Source organism: Capra hircus, chromosome 13 (assembly GCF_001704415.2).
Source record: "Capra hircus breed San Clemente chromosome 13, ASM170441v1, whole genome shotgun sequence".
Lineage (NCBI taxonomy): Eukaryota > Metazoa > Chordata > Mammalia > Artiodactyla > Bovidae > Capra > Capra hircus.
Genome location: NC_030820.1, coordinates 11,792,235 through 11,814,714, shown reverse-complemented (window position 1 = coordinate 11,814,714; position 22,480 = coordinate 11,792,235). Strand labels below are relative to the sequence as shown.

Sequence of the window (22,480 nt, the reverse complement as noted above, 5' to 3'; positions counted from 1 at the left end):
TCCTTCTGTGAAATGTCAGCAGCTGGCCAGCTGTAGAGCTGGAAAGCCCTCTGGCCATCTCTGTTTCTTCCCAACTTCTAATCAAAGTGTGTGTGTGCAGATGAGTCTCTTGTCATTGAAGAAAAATGTCACAGATATCTAAAATGTGGCTTGGTTGGACTTGAAAAATTTCGAGTGTGTTCCTAGAAAAATAGGATCTATTTAAGAATTTTAAAAAATGAGTTGGGTATTTCCTCACATAGTTTAAAAAAATAGGAAAAACATTTAAAATATCTGCAATTTGGATGTTTGATTGATGGATGGTAGAGGTTTAACATTTACTAAGGTCTTGAGAATTTTTAAATATGTTTCCAAAAAGAGATTATTCACATAGCTTGGAGCTTTACTAGTAAAATGGATGTGCCTATTTTGATAATTGCATTTTATGATACTAAGAAAATCGTTTTATATTAATATGGTTGAACTCTTAAATGTGCAGTGAAATGATGGTACAAATTTTTTTATAATATTAAATATTTTTTATATCTTAAGCTTTTTATACCTACCCTTCAGCCATATTTATGACTTCTCTGTCACCTAAGTATTTGTGATTTTTGGTAAAATGAAATTGTCTTCATGTAGTCTTCCAGACCGTTCCTTCCACTTTTGAAATTGAAGCATATCTTTTCTAGGAGGAATGTTTCTCTATTGGTATTATGTATCATTTGTAAACTACTGAGTAATGGTGATTAGTATCTTCCAATAAGAAAATCTCAGTGATAATCATTTTTTAAACCCTTAAAGCAAGAAGTGATCCATCAGTAATCTTTCAGTTCAGTTCAGTTCAGTTGGTCAGTCATGTCCAACTCTTTGCAACCCCATGAATTGCACGCAGCACACCAGGCCTCCCTGTCCATCACCAACTCCCGGAGTTTACCCAAACTCATGTCCATTGAGTCAGTGATGCCATCCAGCCATCTCATCCTCTGTCGTCCGCTTCTCCTTCTGCCCTCAATCCCTCCTAGCATCAGGGTCTTTTCCAATGAGTCAACTCTTCGCATGAGGTGGCCAAAGTACTGGAGTTTCAGCTTCAGCATCATTCCCTCCAAAGAAATCGCAGGACTGATTTCCTTTAGGATGGACTGGTTGGATTTCCTTGCTGTCCAAGGGACTCTCAAGAGTCTTCTCCAACACCACAGTTCAAAAGCATCAATTCTTTGGCGCTCAGCTTTCTTCACAGTCCAACTCTCACATCCATACGTGACCACTGGAAAAACCATAGCCTTGACTAGACAGACCTTTGTTGGCAAATTAATGTCTCTGCTTTTGAATATGCTATCTAGGTTGGTCATAACTTTCCTTCCAAGGAGTAAGCGTTTTTTAATTTCGTGGCTGCAGTCACCATCTGCAGTGATCTTTGGAGCCCCCCAAAATAAAGTCTGACACTGTTTCCACTGTTTGCCCATCTATTTCCCATGAAGTGATGGGACCAGATGCCATGATCTTCGTTTTCTGAATGTTGAGCTTGAAGCCAACTTTTTCACTCTCCTCTTTCACTTTCATCAAGAGGCTTTTGAGTTCCTCTTCACTTTCTGCCATGAGGGTAGTGTCATCTGCATATCTGAGGTAATCTTTAGGGGTTGCCTTTGGCTGTAGGACTGTTGTCTTGAGATGGTAGAGCTTTTACATATAATCCAGTAAGAAGAAAAGCAAAAACTTACATAGGTTTATAAATACGAGTAGATACTTAATGGTAATAGAATCATGCCTTTTATGTGAACTCATCATAAGAAGAGAAATGCCCAGTAAAGTCATACTGAGATGGCACGGATTTCTCAGATGAGGTGGATATCCAAAAGAGAAAGGAAGAAGCAGGTCTGTTTTGATGGAGTATGGAGGGACAGGTTCTCTCAGACTTGCTGGCAGGAATGCAGGTAGGTGCCAACTGTATGCAAGGCAGTTTGGGAAGTTTTACCAAAATTACAGATGCATTTAGCTGTTGACTTAGCATTTCCATTTCTGGGAATTTCTCCTAAACTTACAATGTACTGATAATATGCATAAAAGTTTGGTTATTTTTGCAGCATGATGTGTAATAGCAAAAGACTTGAGAAAATCCACGTGTCTCTCTGTATGGGGTTGGTTAACTCAATTTTAGGTGTTTATATAGTGAACACTGTGCAGCTGTTGAAAAGAATGAGGCAGATCTCTCTGCATTGACCTGAGATGCTCTACAGGGTGTGCTGTGAGTGGGCTGATCAGTGGGTCACAGCACCATGCCTTTTTTGCTAGAAAAGAGGCTAGTAAGGGTATATATTGTTTCTTTATGTATTGCTGCGTTGGGTCTTGGTTGCAGTGAGCACGTTTTCCTCTGGTTGTGCAGCACGGGTCTAGTTGCTCTGTGGCATGCGAGATCCTAGTTGAGCCCACATTCACCTGCATTTCTTAACCACTGGATCACCATGGAAGTTCCAGGATGTGTATTTATGTTTGCACATAGTCTTGTAAAGAGAGTCTGGAAGATTATGTAAGAAATTAATGAAAATGATGACTTGTATTTGGGAGCCTAGGGTATGAAGGTGGCAACCAGGGCAGCTGGGAACCAGACTTTTAACAGAATAATTTTTAAGTCTTTTTCTTTTTTATTTTCTCTTTGCTCTACATGAATGTTTTATTTATTCAAAAATGATCATATGTTATTATAAAAGGGTTTTTATAACTGAAAGTGGTATTAGAGATTATCTCATCACCTCCAATCATTATATATTTGGGAAATTGAAGTTTAGTTGTGTTAAATGGTTTTTTAAGTTTTTTATAAGTCTTGGGGCTGAACTTGGCATAAAATCCCATTCTTAAGATCCCAAGTTGAATGTGTTTTCTGTGTAACCACCCTTTATTGCTGTTTTCTCTCCCTGATACTTTGTAAAATCCGCCCTTCTCAGTAACTTGAGGGCATTTTGGTGGCCTTGTGCAGGGCTGAGTGATGTCAGTGGACCGTGACTTTCCCCTGACTGGAATGGTCTTTGGGTCAAAGCATTTGGAGAATTTCAGCTCTAGGGAATAAAGTTCCAAATGTTTGCAGTTATAACAAAGATACAGCTTTAATTATTGAACTCCCTTACCGCTTGGGGCTTCCCTGGACAGAGGAGCCTGGCAGGCTACAGTCCATGGGGTCGCAAAGAGTTGGACACAACGGAGTGACTAACACTTAACACCACTTGGGGACACCATATTGACTATGTATTTACATGTGTCATATATGTAGTAAAGTGTTTTTATTTTTTTAATTAAAGTGAATTAAAATTGAGAGATGCTGGTGGTCTCGGTAGTGGTGATTTTATGGTTGCTTGAGATAACTTGTTACGAGCCTTATATATCAGCATCTAATCTGGCAGTTACGCTGTTGGATGCTTTCCAGCACCCTTATTTGCTTCAATAATGTATGAAAGTTTGTTGTTTTTAACTTGAATTCTGAGAGTGTGTAGGATTTATTACTTTTGTTGTCATTGTTTAGTCGCTTTTTTGCAACCCAATGGGCTGTAGCAGCCCACCAGGCTCCTCTGTCCATGGGATTTCCCAGGCAAGAATAGTGGAATGGGTTGCCGTTTCCTTCTCCAGGGGGTCTTCCTGACCCAGGGATCGAACTCCCGTCTCCTGCATTGGCAGGCGGATTCTTTACTGCTGATTCTTTACCATGGAAGCCCAAGATTTATAATACATGTTGAAAACGAGTTCGTATGTGTTCTTGTCGGTATGTTTTTCATGAAAGCATTACATTGTTTAGATTTCTGTTAGAACCATAAACACTGCATTGAATTACAACAGGTCTGAATCCCAAAAGACAGTAATGCACTCATTCCCCAGTATGAAACAGCTGATGAAACAAGACACCTGGTGATACAGGAGATGTGCAGACAACATACGTCCCTGCTCACATTATTTTGACTCCATTCCTGTTTAAAAAAATCGGTCGCCAGATTCCAGATATAAATAGTCTAGGCCAGAATGGATCGAAATTTTTTAGCGTTGTCTCCATTTGAGCAGGTGCTTTCTTCGTAAGCAAAGGACAGAATCTGGGCAATTTCACTGCATTCATTGCAGCCCAACAAACAGCGGTTCAGTGTTACAGCCACTTTGAAAGGGGATCAAACAAATAAATCAAGAAGGGAAAAATGCATATAGGTTATCAACCGTGACTTGCTGTGTTTAAATCATTTCATTAACCTCCTTGGTGCATAGCATCCAAGGTTAGGCACAGAATCACACCCCCCAGGGGATCTTTGCAGAGCATGTGAAGCCTGTATATTTCCGCTGTAAAATGTGCAAGCAAAAGCTGCTGCCTCTGCTAACTCGCTTCAGTCGTGTCTGACTCTGTGCGACCCCACAGACAGCAACCCACCAGGCTCCCCCGTCCCTGGGATTCTCCAGGCAAGAACACTGGAGTGGGTTGCCATTTCCTTCTCCAGTGCATGAAAGTGAAAAATGAAAGTGAAGTCGCTCAAGTAAATCAATTATCTTTGTACTTCGTCTCTCCTATTTGGCCATCTTAGTAGACACAGAACACAGTTTAAGAAGTAGAAGTGTTTTTCAATGATAATTAAGACACACGGTGATGAACCCTAATTGGTATTCTCTTTTCCTCAGACATTGACTGTTGTCTCCTATTTCAGACATTCCAATGGGGGCAGAAAATAATAAACGCACTCATGGACCTCCCACCTTGATTGAAAAGAGGGCTACCATTTTGCCATATTTGATTCTGCTTTTTAAACAATGAAATAGAGCACTGTAGGTATTATTGGGGACCCAGTCGACCTTGACTCTTCTATTTCACACCCCCATGTGATCTGTCGTGAATCCAGTCCATATTCTCAAGTTCTGACTTGGTGCCATCATGACCGTGCTCATCCTGGTTGCCGTCAGGTCTCCCCACTCTTTGGGTGGATTTTTAACATCTGAAAACATTCCTGATTGTTGCAAGCTAAGCATCCCTCTTGCTCACTTATCCCTGAATTTACTCTGTTCTTTAGGATTCTTAAGCTAGTTTTGCCTTTGACAGTTGACGTTTATACGATATCAGATTCCATCCTGGGGACATATCTATATCTCCTAACATTGTTTACGAATCAGAATAACACTTTGAGCCTGACTCCCTACTTAGGGGTGTGCATGTCACACTGTGGCCTTCCATGCATTAAATACTTTCAACATTTATTCTAAAAGATAAGGACTTTGGGTAAGGCTGGTGTTTATACTAACTGGACTTGTTTCCCTTCCCCATCTTTCCTTGTTTTTCTTTTTTCTTTTTCTGTGCTATTCCATGAATGTAAAAACAGATTAATTCAATTGGAAATGAATGTGTAAATTTTCAAGATTGGCAGCTTGAAAGGTTGTGGAAATGAATGTCAACTGAAAATATGGAGGGAGGTGGTAGATTTCGAAGGCAGGGATTGCTCTTTTTTAAAAAAGAACACAGAATAGGAGCTTTTACTCCTGTGGTCCCTTTTTTAAAAAAAATTTTTTTTTGAGAGAGAGAGATCTTTTTTTAAAGCCTTGCCCTTCCCCCCAATCCCAAGTCACTGGCAAGGGACGGAAGACCGCCATGATTGCCTCGGGGTTCAGTTCCTGGCGGTGGTGAGAGAGGTAACTTTCTCTTGTAATTGGATACAGTCCAGATTCTGTTAGTAAAGGAGAAGTGGAAGACTGACCCATTGTATTACTGAATTGGTTAGTGCTTTGATTATCTTTTAAAATAGAGCAAAGATGCTATGCCTTCAACATGTTTTTATTATTGAAATAATTCATGAACATGAGTGAAAATTTAGACAACGCAAAGAGGTAAAAGAAAAAGTATCCAGAAGTCCTACCACTCAGATAATTATTTTGCTATTTCCTAGTAAGTTTTTCTTACATTTCCTCTAGTCCTTTTCTTTGCATATTTTAATGTCAGTTTAATAATTCTGTATATGGTTATAGCAGTCTTTTCATCTAAACTCACAATAATCATTTTTTCATGATTTTTTTTTTTAAGTAAACTAGGTGCAGTTTTCATGCCTGCATGAATTTCCACGGACTCAGCTAAGTTTCATATTATTTTCTGTTTTTGGATGTAAAAATGTTTTTTTATCCTCAGAATTATCACTAATAATGCCATTGTATCTTCATGTATCACATTTTATAAGTTTGAGGGGGTTTGTTTTTATGGGCTACATTCCCAGAAATGAAATAGTTGTGTCAACGTTCCTGGACGTTTTTACTGCTGAGTTCTATTTCAGAAGAATTGTCCACTTGCACAGCCAGTAGTCAATGTTTGCAAGCGGAGCTGTTCTGTGTCAATTAATTTGTATCATAAGGAAATGGGTCATCGACCTGTTTCCTTCTGGACCTGTAACAGTTGGAACTTCATACAGAATAAACACTAATTAAAGCTTAAATAACCCTAGTGGTGGAGGTTCAACAGTCTCTGATGGCAGCTCATTGCAAAATTTAATAGCCCAGGGGGTTTTGATTTCCTTTTATTTTCTTTTCCTCTCTGCTGTTTCCCTCCCTCCTGGGTTTAAAACACGCTTTCCTGGCTGTGGTTAAGCCTTAGTACTTCTTGTTCTGTCTTTGTTGATTAATGAGTATAATTGACCCCTGTTGTCTCTATTATACGAGCCACAGCAGTTTGTTTTTTAATGTAGCAGTTATTTTCTGAGCTGTCACAAAAATGCCTTACAAAGCGAGCTCATTATCAGTTCCAAGGAGAAGAATTTCAAGTGAGACAGTGAATGAAGGTCTCTTAAGAGAAGGAGGAGGAGGAGAAGTTGAAGCTGTTCAAATGTTCAAGAAAAGGAGAGAGTTCTGGGGGCAGGGTAACAACAACGACTTATTGCTCGGGTACCCAGCAAAACTTGGATATATCCTGAAATTAGTAGAATAAAAATCGCTCCCTGTAGAGTCTTGGCAACTGGGTAGAGAAAGACTGATTGCAGGTCCAAGAAACCTTGAGCCCAGGGTTTATGGAGAGGATTGAAATCCATTAGAAGTTGGTGGTTATGAATGTGATAGAACACCCAGGTAAAAGTCTATCTTTTCGAGGAGTAGAGGAGATCTGTTAAGTTGGAAAGTTTTATCTGAACAAGATGCTAACCAAACAGAATACCTAAATTTAATGTTCTTTCAGAAAATGGTTAGCTATTCATTTATAAGTCCCCCCCCCCCATTTCTCCCTTCTCCCTTTACCCCACGATCTTGATGAGATTTTCCTTTGCTCACAAACTGAGACCCAGAGTGCAGCAGAGATCCAGGGAAGAGAAACGGAATGAAAGGAGATCTTGGCTTTAACACAGCCAGTCCGCCCTGGCCCTGAGCAGGCAGGGCCCTTCTGTTGCGGGGCTCAGCTTGTCTCCAGCTGTTCGGGTGCGAGCTCTTCTGGGGAATGTCTTGCTATGGAACCTCTCTTCAACCCATTGCACTTTTCTCTAGGAGAAGAGATGGAAATTCACCACAGAGGGAAGGGAGAGTGTCCTGAGTGGCAGTAATAAGTAGTGCTAGTGGCTCTGAGCCAGGGAATGCTACAGCTAGGGGAGACGTGGGGCTTCTCTGGTGGCTCAGTCAGTGAAGAATCCACCTGCAGTGCAGAAGGTGGGGGTTCAGGCCCTGGGTTCAGAAGATCCCCTGGAGAAAGAAATGGCAACCCACTCCAGCATTCTTGGGAAAATCCAGTGGGTGGGGGTGACTGGCGGGCTGCAGTCCATGGGGTCGCAAGAGTTGGACTCGACCTAATGACTAACCCCCCACCCGAGGAGACTTTGACGATCATTTCTTCCTTTTGTGGATTAGCAGGTAGGGAAAGTCAGGTATGGAAGACTTAATTTACTCTGACCTTGGTTCATTCCAGTCCCATTAGAACTGGATCTTAATCTAGTTCTCCTTTCTGGTTCAGTACTTTTTGTTCAGCGAGGGGATGTCTCATCCGCTTTTAGTGACTTCTCACCAGCTTTTAAGCATCTTTTGGTAAATTGTTCCATTCTTATATATTCATGCAAGGATTTGATCCAGAACAGTCCCAGAGAAAGTACTCGAAGTGGAAGATTACCTTGATGGTAAAGAAACTGGCAGTGCCTTACTTAAGACACGTTTTGTTTATGAATAGTCAGAAGAAAGTGGATTTGGTTGCTTCCAGAAACCTCTACTGCCAGAGCCCTCTGGCTGGAGGGGCAGCTCTGGGGGGAAGGGCATGTGGAAGAACGTGCAGAGCATCTTCATAACTAGCTGCAGAGTACCCAGCGTCTTAGGACTCTGAGACGTCTCATCTTCTTGCTGGAGGAACTATCATTTATTGTAGGGATGTCTCAGGAACAAGGTGGGCGGGAAGAGGCTCTGCCGCTGATGGTGGGGAGGGGAGGGTCAAGGGTCAGTCCCCAGACCAGGAAGATGGCTGCCTTCTTGGTTAACCCTCACCCTCATCTTTAAAACAATTGAGTAACTGGAGCTTACTTAATGAAAAGTATACTGTTTTGTACACATGTAAATTGGAAGCAAACAGTATCTTGAGTTTCTTCAATGTAGGAATTTCTGTAGTCTCTGCAGCTGTGGGATTTAGTAACAGAATTCCCCACGTTAAGTGAATTTGCAGGTGCAGAATTTATGATGATATGGGGCAAAGAAATCAGGGGGGCTTGGGTTAAGAATATACTTAAGAAATCCCTTACAGATTGTTTTATATATACTTGGACCAGTGAAGAGAGAATTGAAAATGATGGTTATAGGGACATTTGTACCCTTTCAGTTAATCCAGATTGGTGCTGTATTTTTTTTTTTTTCCAGTTGTCTTCCTGAGTTTATAGGAAATGCAGATGACACTACATTGAGAGAGATTTTCCTCTCTAGGTTCAGTCATACACTCAACATTTCTTGTTTTACGTTCTAAACTTCTCACATGTCTTGTCCTGGTGGTCATGATGGATCTATATATACATTGTATAATTATGTAGCTCTCCCCACCCGCAGATGAAATGAATAAAGAAACACATTAAATTTAGTACATATGAATAGTTGGCTCTCAAACTCCCCAGCATCTCAAATGTGCCCGCAAAACTTCCCCCCGAGAGGCCCACCTTCTCAGGTCCCCGTTTTCCTTCCTCTTTCATCAATTCGGAGGGAAGGTTTATTCCTCCCGCTTTGCATATCCGTGGAGGCTTTCTTGCTACAATCTCAGCTTACTCTTTTGCTGTTTGTCTCACCTTCTGCTGCTCCTTAAAGATTATTCCTCTCTAGCGGTGTTTTCTGATAGAATCCCATGGTTTCCATGAAGATGTCGAGATGTGAGCTCACGGGAGCTCAGAGCTGCTATGAAGGCGCGTTCCTGTATTCTTGCATAGTGCCTCGTGCGCGCGTGTTTTGTGTGACACTCTCATCTGTTCTCCCCAAAGCAAGTCTCCCTCTCTGCCTGTGATGATGTGGGCAGATACCCTCCTTCATCTGATTTCAGGCCCTGAATTATGGTGATGTGGGGCACCTTACCTGTGTTTAGAACTTTACACTTTCTACAGTGTTTCATTCATTTTACGATTCATCATAAAATACGATGTGTTGTCGGACTTGAGAAAGGGCCTCACCTTTTGGGCGGAGCTAAAGTTGCCCCGCTTCGTACCTTGACCCTAACGCCCTGCAGCGCTCTTCTTTGGTCTGAGACACGGCGCGGCTGACGGGTTGGATCTGTGTTTTGTCGCACAGGTTACTCCGGCCAGGACTTCGACTGGGCAGATTATCACAAACAGCATGGGACCGAGGAGGCGCCTCCTTTCTGCTTCAGAAACGTAAGACGCCTGCTGCATGCTCCTCCTTTTCTCATGTATGTTACCCACCGGGCGTTGCACACGCTGTGCACGTTGCTTCCTGTTTATTGGCCGTGGTGGGCTTAGAGTGCCGCCCTGCACTGCAGCATCCTAAACTTGATGTTGGTTTTAAGTCCTTTCCGCTCTTGTATCGGTTAGGGTGATGCTGGGCCTTCATAGCAGGCTGGAGACGAAACGTGTTGTAAGTTTCTCTCTCGCCGGTGGATGGTCCAGGTTGTTATCGATCAGCAGGTGGTTCTTCTCCTTGTGCTGAGCCTTGGGCTCGGCTTGTACTTGGCCTGGCCATCTGAGTCTAGTGAGCAGACAGGGAAGGGAGAGCCAGGAGAGGAGAACCTTGGTTCTAGACGCTGAGTTTGATACTGACGCACATTACATATTACTTCTGTCACCTTCCATAGTGGAGAACTAGTCACTCGTGGCATGATGTCGCAAAAGTGGGAAGTGTGCCCTGGTCGGGCGACTGGTCCGCCACCTTGAGCCTGGATTCTGGCAGGAGAAGCACAGATTTTGGTGGACAGCCAGCCACCAGGGCCCTTATTAACTGTGCACCTGGGCCACGTAGGGCTTCCCTGGTGGCTCAGTGGTAAAGCGTCTACTTGCCAATGCAGGAGATGTGGGTTCAGTCCCTAAGTTGGGATGATCCCCTGGAGAAGAAACTGGCAACCCATTCCAGTATTCCTGCCTGGGAAATCCCATGGACAGGAGCCTGGCAGACTACAGTCCATGGGGTTGCAGAGGAGTCAGCCACAACTGAGCACCTAACCAGCAACAGCAGAGTGTGACCTGTGGGATCGTAGTTCCCAGCCCAGGAATCGAACCTGTGGCCCCTGCATTGGGAGTGTGGTGTCTCAACCACTGGATTGCCAGGGAGTGTAATATTGATAAGTTCATGGAGTGGGAGAGTCTCTGCTCCTGAGAAATAATGTTAAATTATGTTCCTAGATTTCTTTATTGGATTAAAGCAATAAGATGCTAAATCCAACACTTTTCTGCTGTGCTTACTTTAAGCTACCTATTCAAACAGAGCTTTTAGGCACAGTGACACATGAAATGACTGTGTGTGTGTGTTCAAACGTGTGTAGTTGCTTAGTTATAGGAGTTTCTTGTACAAAATAGTTTATAAACTATTCATTGAAACATAGGAACCAAAAAGGGACGTGAATCATCTCCATCTTGAGAATGGGACACAAAGGTATAGCCTCATAAGTTGAACATGCATTTAGTTATGAAAGTTCATTTTTTATGCTAAGAACGAAGACTTGGCCCTCCTGTTGGGGACTGTGCCTACTGCAGAGTGTCACGCTCCCACGCCAAAGCCGTGTTTTCCAGCACGTGCTCCTAGAGCTGCTGATTCATTGCTGCCTCAGGATAATTCATCCTCCAGGGACTCGGTTGGCAGCCCTTTCTGTTGGGAAGAGCTGGCTTAATAGAGAGAAGCTCAGTGCTGAGCATAAATCAGAATCAGATTTGGGGAAATTAAGTAGGTTGATGATGAGGTCAGCTTGTGTTCATAAATACAGAAACATATCTGTGGCAGGGCTGGAAATCGGGGCTCCGTACGTGATCCGGCAAACTCCTGCCGGGTGACGTCGCTTTTCACGGCATTGACAGGGCTGTACGGTGGGTGGGTTGGGTGTGTGTGTGGTGGGGGGTATGGAGACAGCTGTGCGACCAGCCAGCAGAGGACAGCAGCTGGTCAGCCCTGAAGGTGTGTTAAGTCCGTTGGAGTCTTACTGGGCTCTGTGCTGTGTTGATATCGCTAGTCATGGAATCTACTGGCCTCACTGCCTTTCGTTTAATTGTGAAAACTCTTCATCACATCCTTCCACCCCTCTGAGGCCGTGCTTTCTTCCAGACGGGAGATCATCCTTCCCCAACTTTTTAGCCGTGGAAAGAAAACCTTCACATCCCCGTCTCGTTCTGGATTCGCAAGTTATTTCTTCCAGGACAACGTGCTTCCCCCAAGGCATCTTTTTATCTGCCCTCTGCCAGCCGTTGTTCAAATGGATCTTTATGGGGAGTTAGGAGCCGTGTCCCCAGGCAGCCTCTGAGCTTTCAGGATTCAGCGTACCAAGATGAGATCTGTATTAATGAAAACACTGGCGTTTTAATTAGGAATGCACTTGCTATCAAGGTGCCCCCCCCCCAACTTTGTGTCTGGTTGTCTGTTTATTTAATCGACCGCGTGGGTATCTGCCTGGTGGCATGTGCGTTGCATTATTGGGACCTTGCTGGACGATGTTAGCAGGCTACACGTGGTCTTGAATGGTGTGCTTATTGTGAATTCATTTTTCAGTCGCACATCTTGTGTGTACTAGAGGAGGGGTAATGAGGAAGTGGGTGCGTGGAAGATATTGCCCTGGGGATGTTTAAAAATCCGAGATGGTTCTGAGATGGATCGACACAGCTAAATACTTACTAGAATAAACTCACAGGTAACAGTTTTGCTATGGGTCCTTTATAAATTACCCTCCTGCAGTGAGCTAAAATGAAAGGAGGTTATACGGTTTTAGCTTTCCCTTATTAAGTAGGATAAAATGCATTTTAACTTACTCAGAGACTTTTCAGGCAGCCTATCAGATCGTGTCATCAAAAAGAAGCTCAATACCTAATAGTCATGAACCTGGCAGGATGACTTGCAGAAAAATAGCCAACCTGGAATTTCTTTATTTCCAGAGAAACATAAGGGAAAGGAGCAAATGGGTTTCTTAACACACACATCGGATAATTTAGTTCTGGTAACATAAAGATTTAATTGCATTTTCAACTTAACTTCCATTAAAAAAAAATGGAAATATGAATTACCTTGTTTTCCTTCTAGAAGTCACGTAAAGATGTAATCACTCTTACTTACAGGAACCTGTTTATCTCAGTTTATGTATTTCAAATTAGATATATTTATAATATTGTGACCAGATAAAAAACTAGTAAGTAGTGGGTAATTTGGGGAAATTTTCATGTTTATTTTGAAATATTAGGAGGGAGTGTTGCTTCTAGTATTGAGTAAGCTCATACTTGATCCTCCTGCAGATAGCAACTATAAATTCTGGATGGAATACCAAACCAGGCACCCGAGAGACGTGGAGAATGAACATAAGCAGGCAGATTCTGAGGGGAGGCAGGTGCCTGGAAGAAAGGCGTGCAGGAGTGGTCATCCCATTTTTTTTTTTTAACCGACTTCTGCATTTATCTTATGGCCCCACAATCCTTCTTTCCCTAGAGAAATGAGAGCTTAGTGTTAGAGAATGAATTTTGTCCCCCCAGAATCCATGTGTTACAGTCCTGATTCTCAGCACCTCGAAATGTTGACTACTTGGAGGGAGAGTAGAGTGAGGTCATGTGGATGGGGCTTTATCCACCATGACGTGTGTCCTTATAAGAAGAGGAGATAAGGACACAGACCCCATCCATGGCAGGAAGACCTTGTGAAGACATGGCGAAGATAGCCATCTTCAAGCCAAGGGAGAGGCCCCAGAAGAAATTCACCCTGCTGATGACTTAAAGTCAGATTTCTGGCTTCTAGAGCCATGAGTCAGTATTTCTGTTGTGTGAGTTTCCCAGCCTGTGGTATTTGCTGTAGCAGCCTGAGCATATTAGTGAACTTACATTCACACAAAAACTTGTCCTTGAATGTTCATCGCGGCTTTGTTCACAACTACCAAGGCCTGGAAACCGCTCAGCTGCCCTCCAGCTGGTAGATGGATAGACACACCGTGCTGCTTCTGCAGACACCAGTCAGCGTGAAGTAGAATGAGGTGCCGGTCCTGTGGCAGCATGCCTGGTTCTCAGATAACACTTTGCTTAGTGGAAAAGGCCAGACTCGCAAGGCTCCCTAGCACAGTAGTCTACTTAGATGGTGTTCGAGGAAAAGTGGAATTACAGTAACAGAGAATAGATCCAGTGGTCCAGGAGCTGGGGGTCCTGGAGGGACTGATCAGCAGAGTCCCAGGGCCAGGCTTCTGCAGGTGACGGCCCTGTTCTGTGTCTCGACTGTGAGTATGGCTGCAGGATAGCATGTGTTCCTCTGACAGTCCTGCCTTCCTAGAACATCACCCTGAAAAGAATGAATTTCCCTCTACGTGTATTTTTAAAAGTGAATTTCAAAAGTAAATAAAGATAAACAAAAGGATCAAAGGGAAAATAAGGACCGTTTCTGATAAAAGGAAACTGGGAAGTCAGCACCCGCAGACCTACAGTTAGAGGGATGGGATGGGGAGGGAGGTGGGAGGGGGGTTCAGGATGGGGAACACATGTACACTCATGGAGGATTCAAGTCAATGTATGGCAAAACCAATACAATCTTATAAAGTAAAATAATTAATAAATTAAAAAATTAAAGCAACAACAACAAAGAACAAACTGGAGGACAGACATCATGCTGAAGGAGGTGATGGCAGGTGGAGACTGCGGTATCCTTTCCCCCTGAAGTGTACCCAGTGTGATATGAGTGAGGAGCGCAGGGAAGAGAAGTGATGGGCGTCACAGTGATTCTGGGGTCGGAAGGATGCACACAGAACTGGGAAATGAGAGTGGACTCATCCTCTCGCTCGTTCGGGTATTATTAGGCACCTGCTGTGTGCCAAGCAGACGTCTCTCTTCTGGGACACAAATGAAGAATCTGTGGTTCTTTCCTCATGGGTGATGGGGAGATAAGCGTGTGAACTCACTTATCTTAGTACGATCTGTGCACTTGCATGCGTGTGCACGTTTGCGTGTGCATGGGTGCGTGTGTGTTTATTTCTGCTGTGCCAGCTGGCTCCACTCTTACTGAGCGTTTTCTCATTGTGGCATCTGCTGGCTCAGTGTCCGTTCTCTTTCTCTTCCAGACATCGTTCAGTCGGGGGTTCACGAAGAACATGAAGCTTGAAGCCGTGAACCCCAGGAACCCGGGCGAGCTCTGTGTGGCCTCCGTCATAGCTGTGAAGGGGAGGCTGATGTGGCTCCGCCTGGAAGGTACTCGCAGTTCCTGATCGTCTGAATTCGGGGTCCCCCGGGAAGGGGCAGGGGCCGGCGGCCGCAGCACTGCTCAGCGCGCCCGCTTCGCTTTCCTCGTGTTTCAGCTGTCTTAAATTATTCAGCATTCTTAAATAAGTGAAACGAATCAAATGTAAATTCGTTCAGAGGCTCTCGTCTTGACTAATGGTTTCATGAAATGAGATGCTGGTGCGAAATTATGTTTGGAACACAGTGGTCTTTTTACATCTCTGATTATACAAGCTAATGTCACAATTAAATTAATATGAGTCACTAAAACTGGTATTTGAGGTCTTGGTTGTTAGCAGGACAGAATTATATATTTGCATTTTAATGTGAATCCTACCCTTTACTGTGGTTTCTTTCACAGATGTTTAGTTTTTCCTTAAAATAGTAACTGGACATGACTGTCTCCCCAAATATATAATGAACAGAACGTAGACTTGTTTGTTGAGTGATGTTTAAACCAGCAATCCCCGGTCTTTTTGGCACAAGGGACTGGTTTCGTGGGAGAGTTTTTGCATGGGCTGGGGGTGTGATGGTTTCAGGATGATTCTAGTGCATTACATTTATTGTGCACTTTATTTCTGTTACTATATTGGCTTGACTGCATATCAGCCCAGAGGTTGGGGGCCCCTGGTTTAAACTGTTCTTCATAGCTTCATTTTGTTTATAAGCATCCAGATAATTCACAGAACAGTACACTTCCTAAGCAGAAGTTTGATGAGCTTGTGGACTTTATTTTTCAGATGGTATATTTTCAGTGAGGAAGAACTAAAATGCATTTGATCGTTAAGGTTTTGTCATCTTCCTGTGACTTAAAATTCTTTGGGTCTTCTGTTTGTTTTTCAGTTTCATAGCATTTCAGATGTATATGGGAAAAGAATAAGGTGTTAGAGATGAGTCATACAATCATGTTAGCTTTCCTAGCTTAGATTTTAAATTTTATGACATGGTCAACCACCATAGGCCTAGAAAGTTTGGAAGGTTATGGAATTGGTGCCAGTATCTTTATCCTCTTCCTCATTAAACAAGTCTTAAAAAAAGACTGTGTTCTTTGATAGGCCTATTATCTAATAAATATTATAGTCCAAGAGATTGGAAGGGGCAGAGAACAGTGATTCTAGCTGAAAATCCTAATTCCCAGAAAATAGTTTAAAACATAACCATGGTTTGGGATTTCAAAATCAATCTAAAAGGAAATTCTGAAAAAAGTGGTTGCTTTTAGTAGATTTACACTTCTACCAGAATTCTGAGTAGAATGGCCTCTAGTTGGAATTAGCCAAAATGTGGACGCAGGTTTCATGGTGGTATTTCAGCAGTTACTGACGTAGGATGTAAACTTATTTTCATTACTGCCTGTAAAGTTGAATCAACAACTGTTGGAAAAACAAGATCCCTTCAGTGATTTTTGAATCCCTAGAGCTTGTTACCTAACACCATACTAAGCCTAATACTATTGAGAGATTAGAGTCTTGTTTGCGCAGTTAAATTTGACCAAAAAAAAAAAAAAGTGGTAAAGTTCAAAGTCCATGTTCCCTCATCATTAGTTAGCACATCATGGTTAGAATTCTTTGGCAGTCATAATTTATTTAGCAGCTTGTGCTTCCAGAGTGCTTTACAGCTAACAGACAGCAGTTAAGAGTGTCCTGATTTTTATAGATGGAGAAACTAGCTGAGGCATTAAGAGGTGCCTGTGGTTTGGTTTCATCCCTCTTAACATCTTTATTGCGTAATTCAACAGACCCTACAACTTCCCAATTCTTAAAAAGAATGATGAGCATCATCTAGTGTACATTTAACATTTTGACAGTCTTTCCTCATTATTGATCTTTTTCTTTGGGTGTCCACTTCTGGTTTTATAGCAAAGAAATGTAAATCAGCTCATGGCAGCTCTTGTTCTTACTCTCCTGAGCGCTTTCATTGGGATTAATGAAAATTAGTTAGCTTTAGGAAGCAGGTCGGAAAACTGATTGTCCGTTTTTCCAGACCTTACATATTACAAAAAAAAAAAAAAAAATCTGTTGAGTATTGCTTACCTGGTGTTATTGGTCAGAATTATGCCTTTGCCTCATCAAGCCAATTTAAAATTCATTCAGTCTCTTGATCTTTTGGGGTTTTCTTATTTTTTGGTTCTGTTTTGATTTGTTATCCCTTTCTGGATATTGACCTTTGAAAGTGACAACAATCTTAATGGCACTCTGCTGCTGCTGCTGAGCCGCTTCAGGCGTGTCCGACTCTGTGCGACCCCATAGACGGCAGCCCCCCAGGCTCCCCGGTCCCTGGGATTCTCCGGGCAAGCACGCTGGAGTGGGCTGCCATTTATTTCTCATTCTCTCAGATTTTTCTGTGTATCTTGTTTTCTTTCCTCGGTCCTGGAGACAAAACATTAGAGATTCACTCTTCTTACTTTTGTGCAGTTAAATTATTGCTGTGATCATGGTGATTCTTATTATAGACAGTTTATGTGACAGTTTATTGTGTCCTTCATACCAGTTTATCATTTTCATGTATTAAATTGATTTGAAATATTTTCAACACATAGCTAATTCACGAAGTTTAGGTAATTAAATGATCATTTTAATTTAGTGTTTGACTTCCCTTAAAGTCAGGTACTTCCTTAAGTGCCTCTACAGGAGCTAATGTTGGAGAGGAAAAGAAGAATCAAACCCATGAGATGAGTGTAATATTATTTGGAATTCATATTTGGGAAGAATGTCAAGTTTTCAAAAACTGCTGACAGTGAACCGGGGCAGTTGCTGACAATGGGGTTTTGAGTTTGGGAGAGGATGTTGTGGCGCTTTCTCTTGTGTTAGTATCTGCTGTCAGTTAGCGTCTCTGATTAGCAGCATTTATTCATGCTCTGGGCTTCCCTGGTGGCTCAGTAGTAAAGAATCCACCTACCAGTGCAGAAGACTCAGGTTCCATCCCTGGGTTGGAAAGGTCCCCTGGAGGAGAAAGTGGCAATCCATTCTAGTATTCTTGCCTGAAAAATTCCACGGGTGGGCTGCAGTCCATGGGGTCGCAAAAGAGTGGGACACAACTTAGTGACTAAGCAATAGCGATTCATGTTCCATGCATTTACATTCAGGTATAATGTCTCTTGTGTCATAGCCCCACACACTAGCTCACGAGTGGTTACACCCGCATCTCACAGTCCAAGTCACGTTGTATTTATTGGCCATCTTTTTCTCATGGGACATGTAGGGTGTGGGTGTTCTCAGAGTGTGAATTTTCTCAAAGAAGTTTGACACCTTTGGATTGCCTTTCTTGGTCTTTCTTATTCCCATTATTACACTGTTTTCCTCCCGTTTTGAAGAAGTTGTCTGGTGAATGTTAGGTGTTTCAGCCTTTTAGTGTAGGTAGAAAATACCTTTTATGTTACAAAAGTTCCACGACCTGCAGGCCTTATTTCCACTGGGTTATTTAGCTCTTTCATTGTTGCCACTACAGGAATTTTTGTGGCGAGCTTTAGAACATGAGTAACAAAACCTGGTTTTGAAATTGGGAGCCCTGTTAGAAGTGAAAGAAAGTTCTGGGTTAGCATTTTTGCACCTTGAACATGGGGAGGGAATGGTGGCCCACCCAGTGTTTGTCACCACCTGGGGGTTTCCGTTCAGGTTTGTCAAAAACAAGCATACAGAGAACAGAAAGACACAGAGATGACCCAGAAGTCCTCAGGTCTGTGGAGAAGTACCAGACTGCTTAATTCGAACCATCAACTTAGGTTGTTACTTGTAGTATCTCATAGTCTTTTCTCGTTGCTGCCCTCTGAAACAAAATCTGGAGAGAATGAAATTTCTCCACAGTCGATGCTAGAAAAACATACTGTAAACATTTCAGCCCCAGTCTGCTCTGTGTATCACTTTGGATGGGACCTTTTTGAAAAGCTGCATCCTTTACCGTGAACCTCACATCTTCACTGACCAGCGCTGAACACACGGGGCCTGGCCCGGACGTGGTCCCTGATTCCACAGGTGATGTCCAACGCAAGCAAAACCTGTCTTTGCCAATTTTCACAGAGCACAATACTTGTATGAGAGTTCACGCGCACTTTGCTTGCTAAAGTCTTGTCGAATGGATGCGAGGAATAAATAAAAGCTGTGTCCCTGAGCGAGAAAGGGATTTAAGATATGAGCAACCCCTTAAGAACTGCTTTTTGCTAATCGAATGTTGAGATAGTGAGATATTTTCTACTCATCAGCTGAAATTCAAAATCTCCTTGGTTGGTTTTTGCTGTGTGCCTGGCTCAGTTCCGGTAAACCTCCTTCCACATCATAATCCGTGGGAGTCCTAGGCAAGTACCAGTTCCCAGGGCTGCCCCACTCCCACCCCTTCTGACCCTGGGAGCAGGGTCTGGGAATCTGCATTTCATATCACCTTCCCCAGATGATTCCTCTGCATGGGGAGTTTGTCAGGGCCTCTTGGACCTCAGATGTGCCAAGAAACTCAGGCAAGATTAACCTCTGAAGAGGTGGAAGAAAACTGCCCTTTTAGCCTTTCTGTATAATGATCAAGTCAGGTGGTTGATAAGCGTTTTGCAGAGACTTGCAAAAATGAGACAAGGGAAAGTGCAAATGTGAAAGTGATTATGTTTCCCACCAGTGTGGGTGGGTTTTAAATCTCTGAAAAGGGTTATGGGCTGCTGGAGCCATTTTGGGGAGAGGCTGCTTTAGCAGATGGTTGGGTGTGTGTATATGTATGTGTGTGTGTGTGTGTGTAGATATATGTATATATATATAGGTGTGTATGTGTGTGTATGTATATAAGGGTGTGTGTATATATATGTATATGGGTGTGTATTTAAGTATATATATATATATATATATATATATATATATATGGGTATGTATGTATAGGTATGTGTGTATATATATCAGGTCAGTTCAGTCCTTCAGTCATGTCCGATTCTTTGTGACCCCATGGACTGGAGCACACCAGCTTCCCTGTCCATCACCAACTCCTGGAGCTTGTGCAGACTCAAGACCATCATGTCAGTGATGCCATCCAACCACCTCATCCTCTGTCATCCCCTTCTCATCCTGCCCTCAGTCCTTCCCAGCATCAGGGTCTTCTCCAATGAGTCACTTCTTCACATCAGATGGCCAAAGTATTGGTGTTTCAATTTCAGCATCAGGCCTTCCAATGAATATTCAGGATTGATTTCCTTTAGGAAATCAATTAAAATCCTTTAGTTAGATCTCCTTGCAGTCCAAGGGACTCTCAAGAGTCTTCTCCAGCACCACAGTTCAAAGCATCAATTCTTTGGTGCTCAGCTTTCTTTATAGTCCAACTCTCACATCCATACATGACCACTAGAGAGACCATAGCTTTGACTAGATGGACCTTTGTTGGCAAAGTAATGTCTCTGCTTTTTAATATGCTGTCTAGGTTGGTCATAGCTTTTCTTCCAAGGAGCAAGCATCCTTTTATTTTATGGTTGCAATCACCATCTGCAGTGATTTTGGAGCCCAAGAAAATAAAGTCTGTCACTGTTTCCATTGTTTGCCCATCTGTTTGCCATGAAGTGATGGGACCGGATGCCATAATCTTTGTTTTTTGAATGTTGAGTTTTAAGCCAACTTTTTCACTCTCCTCTTTTACTTTCATCAAGAGGCTCTTAAGTTCTTCTTCACTTTCTGCCATAAGGGTGGTGTCATCTGCATATCTGAGGTTATTGATATTTCTCCTGACATACTTGATTCCAGCTTGTGCTTCATCGAGCTCAGGATTTCGCCTGATGTACTCTACATATAAGTTAAATAAGCAGAGTGACAATATACAGCCTTGACAAACTCCTTTTCCAATTTGGAACCAGTCTGTTGTTCCATGTCCAGTTCTAACTGTTGCTTCTTGACCTGCGTACAGATTTGTCAGGTGGTCTGGTATTCCTATCTCTTGAGGAATTTTCTACAGTTTGTTGTGATCCACACAGTCAAACGCTTCAGCATAATCAATAAAGCAGAAGTAGATGTTTTTCTGGAACTCCCTTGCTTTTTCTTTGATCCAGTGGATGTTGGCAATTTGATCTCTGGTTCCTTAGCATTTTCTAAATGCAGCTTGAACATCTGAAAGTTCACGGTTCATGTACTGTTGAAGCCTGACTTGGAGAATTTCGAGCATTACTTTGCTAGCGTGTGAGATGAAGGCAAGTGTGCGGTAGTTTGAATATTCTTTGGCATTGCCCTTCTTTGGGATTGGAATGAAAACTGACCTTTTCCAGTCCTGTGGCCACTGCTGAGTTTTCCAGATTTGCTGGCATATTGAGTGCAGCACTTTCACAGCATCATCTTTCAGGACTTGAAATTTCTCACCTGGAATGCCCTCCCCTCCACTAGCTTTGTTCGTAGCAGTGCTTCCTAAGGCCCACGTGACTTCACATTTCAGGATGCCTGACTCTAGGTGAGTGAGTACACCATCGTGGTTATCTTGGTCATGAAGATCTTTTTTGTATAGTTCTTCTGTGTATTCTTGCCACCTCTTAATATCTTCTTCTGTTAGGACCATTTCTGTCCTTTATTGTACACATCTTTGCATGAAATGATCCCTTGGTATCTCTAATTTTCTTGAAGAGATCTCTAGTCTTTCCCATTCTATTGTTTTCCTCTATTGCTTTGCACTGATCACTGAAGAAGGATTTCTTTCTCTCCTTGCTATTCTTTGGAACTCTGCATTCGGATGGGTATATCTTTCCTTTTCTCCTTTACCTTTAGCTTCTCCTCTTTCCTCAGCTGTTTGCAAGGCCTCCGCAGACAACTGTTTTGCTTGTTTGCATTTCTTTTTCTTGGGGATGGTCTTGATCACGGCATTCTGTACAGTGTCACAAACGTTCATCCATAGTTCTTCAGGCACTGTGTCTATCAGATCTAATTCCTTGAATCTATTTCTCACTTCCACTGTATAATCATGAGGGATTTGATTTAGGCCATACCTGAATGGTCTAGCAGTTTTCCCTACTTTCTTCAATTTAAGTCTGAATTTGGCAATAAGGAGTTCATGATCTGAGCCCCAGGCAGCTCCTGGTCTTTTTGCTGACTGTATAGAGCTTCTCCATCTTTGGCTGCAAAGAGTATAAGCAATCTGATTTCACTATTGACCATCTGGTGATGCCCATGGGTAAGAGTCTTCTCTTGTGTTGCTGGAAGAGTGTTTGCTATGACCAGTGCGTTCTCTTGGCCAAACTCTGTTAGCCTTTGCCCTGTTTCATTCTGTACTCCAAGGCCAAATTTGCCTGTTACTCCAGGTATCCCTTGACCTCCTACTTTTATATTCCAGTCCCCTATGATGGAAAGGACATCTTTTTTGGTTGTTAGTTCCAGAAAATCTTGTAGGTCTTCATATCTATATATATAGATATATAGATATATATGGGTGTGTGTGTGTGTGTGTGTGTATATATATATGGGTGTAAATTATGTATGTGTATGTATGAGTGTGTATATATATGCATGTATATTATGGCTTGGTATATATATGTGTATGTGTACATATGGGTCTGTATATATATATGTGTGTGTATCTATGGCTGTGTGTATATATATGTGTGTATATATATGGGTGTTTATATGTATAAGACTTCCCCAGTGGCTCAGTGGTAAAGAATCCACCTGTAATGCAGGAGACATAGGAGTCACAGTTTCGATCGCTGGGTCGGGAAGATCCCCTGGAGGAGGAAGTGGCAACCC

The 22,480-nt window shown here is 42.5% G+C and overlaps 1 protein-coding gene across 1 annotated transcript in view; it reads left to right on the top strand.

Annotated features, from left to right (window-relative positions):
- SFMBT2 (Scm-like with four mbt domains 2) overlaps nucleotides 1-22,480 on the top strand; it is a 178,486-nt gene that overhangs the window by 114,785 nt on the left and 41,221 nt on the right. Inside the window, exons 10-11 of the mRNA XM_018056961.1 lie at nucleotides 9,700-9,782; nucleotides 14,648-14,774. Coding sequence (XP_017912450.1) covers nucleotides 9,700-9,782; nucleotides 14,648-14,774 — 210 coding nt within the window. The remainder of the gene's footprint in view (nucleotides 1-9,699; nucleotides 9,783-14,647; nucleotides 14,775-22,480) is intronic.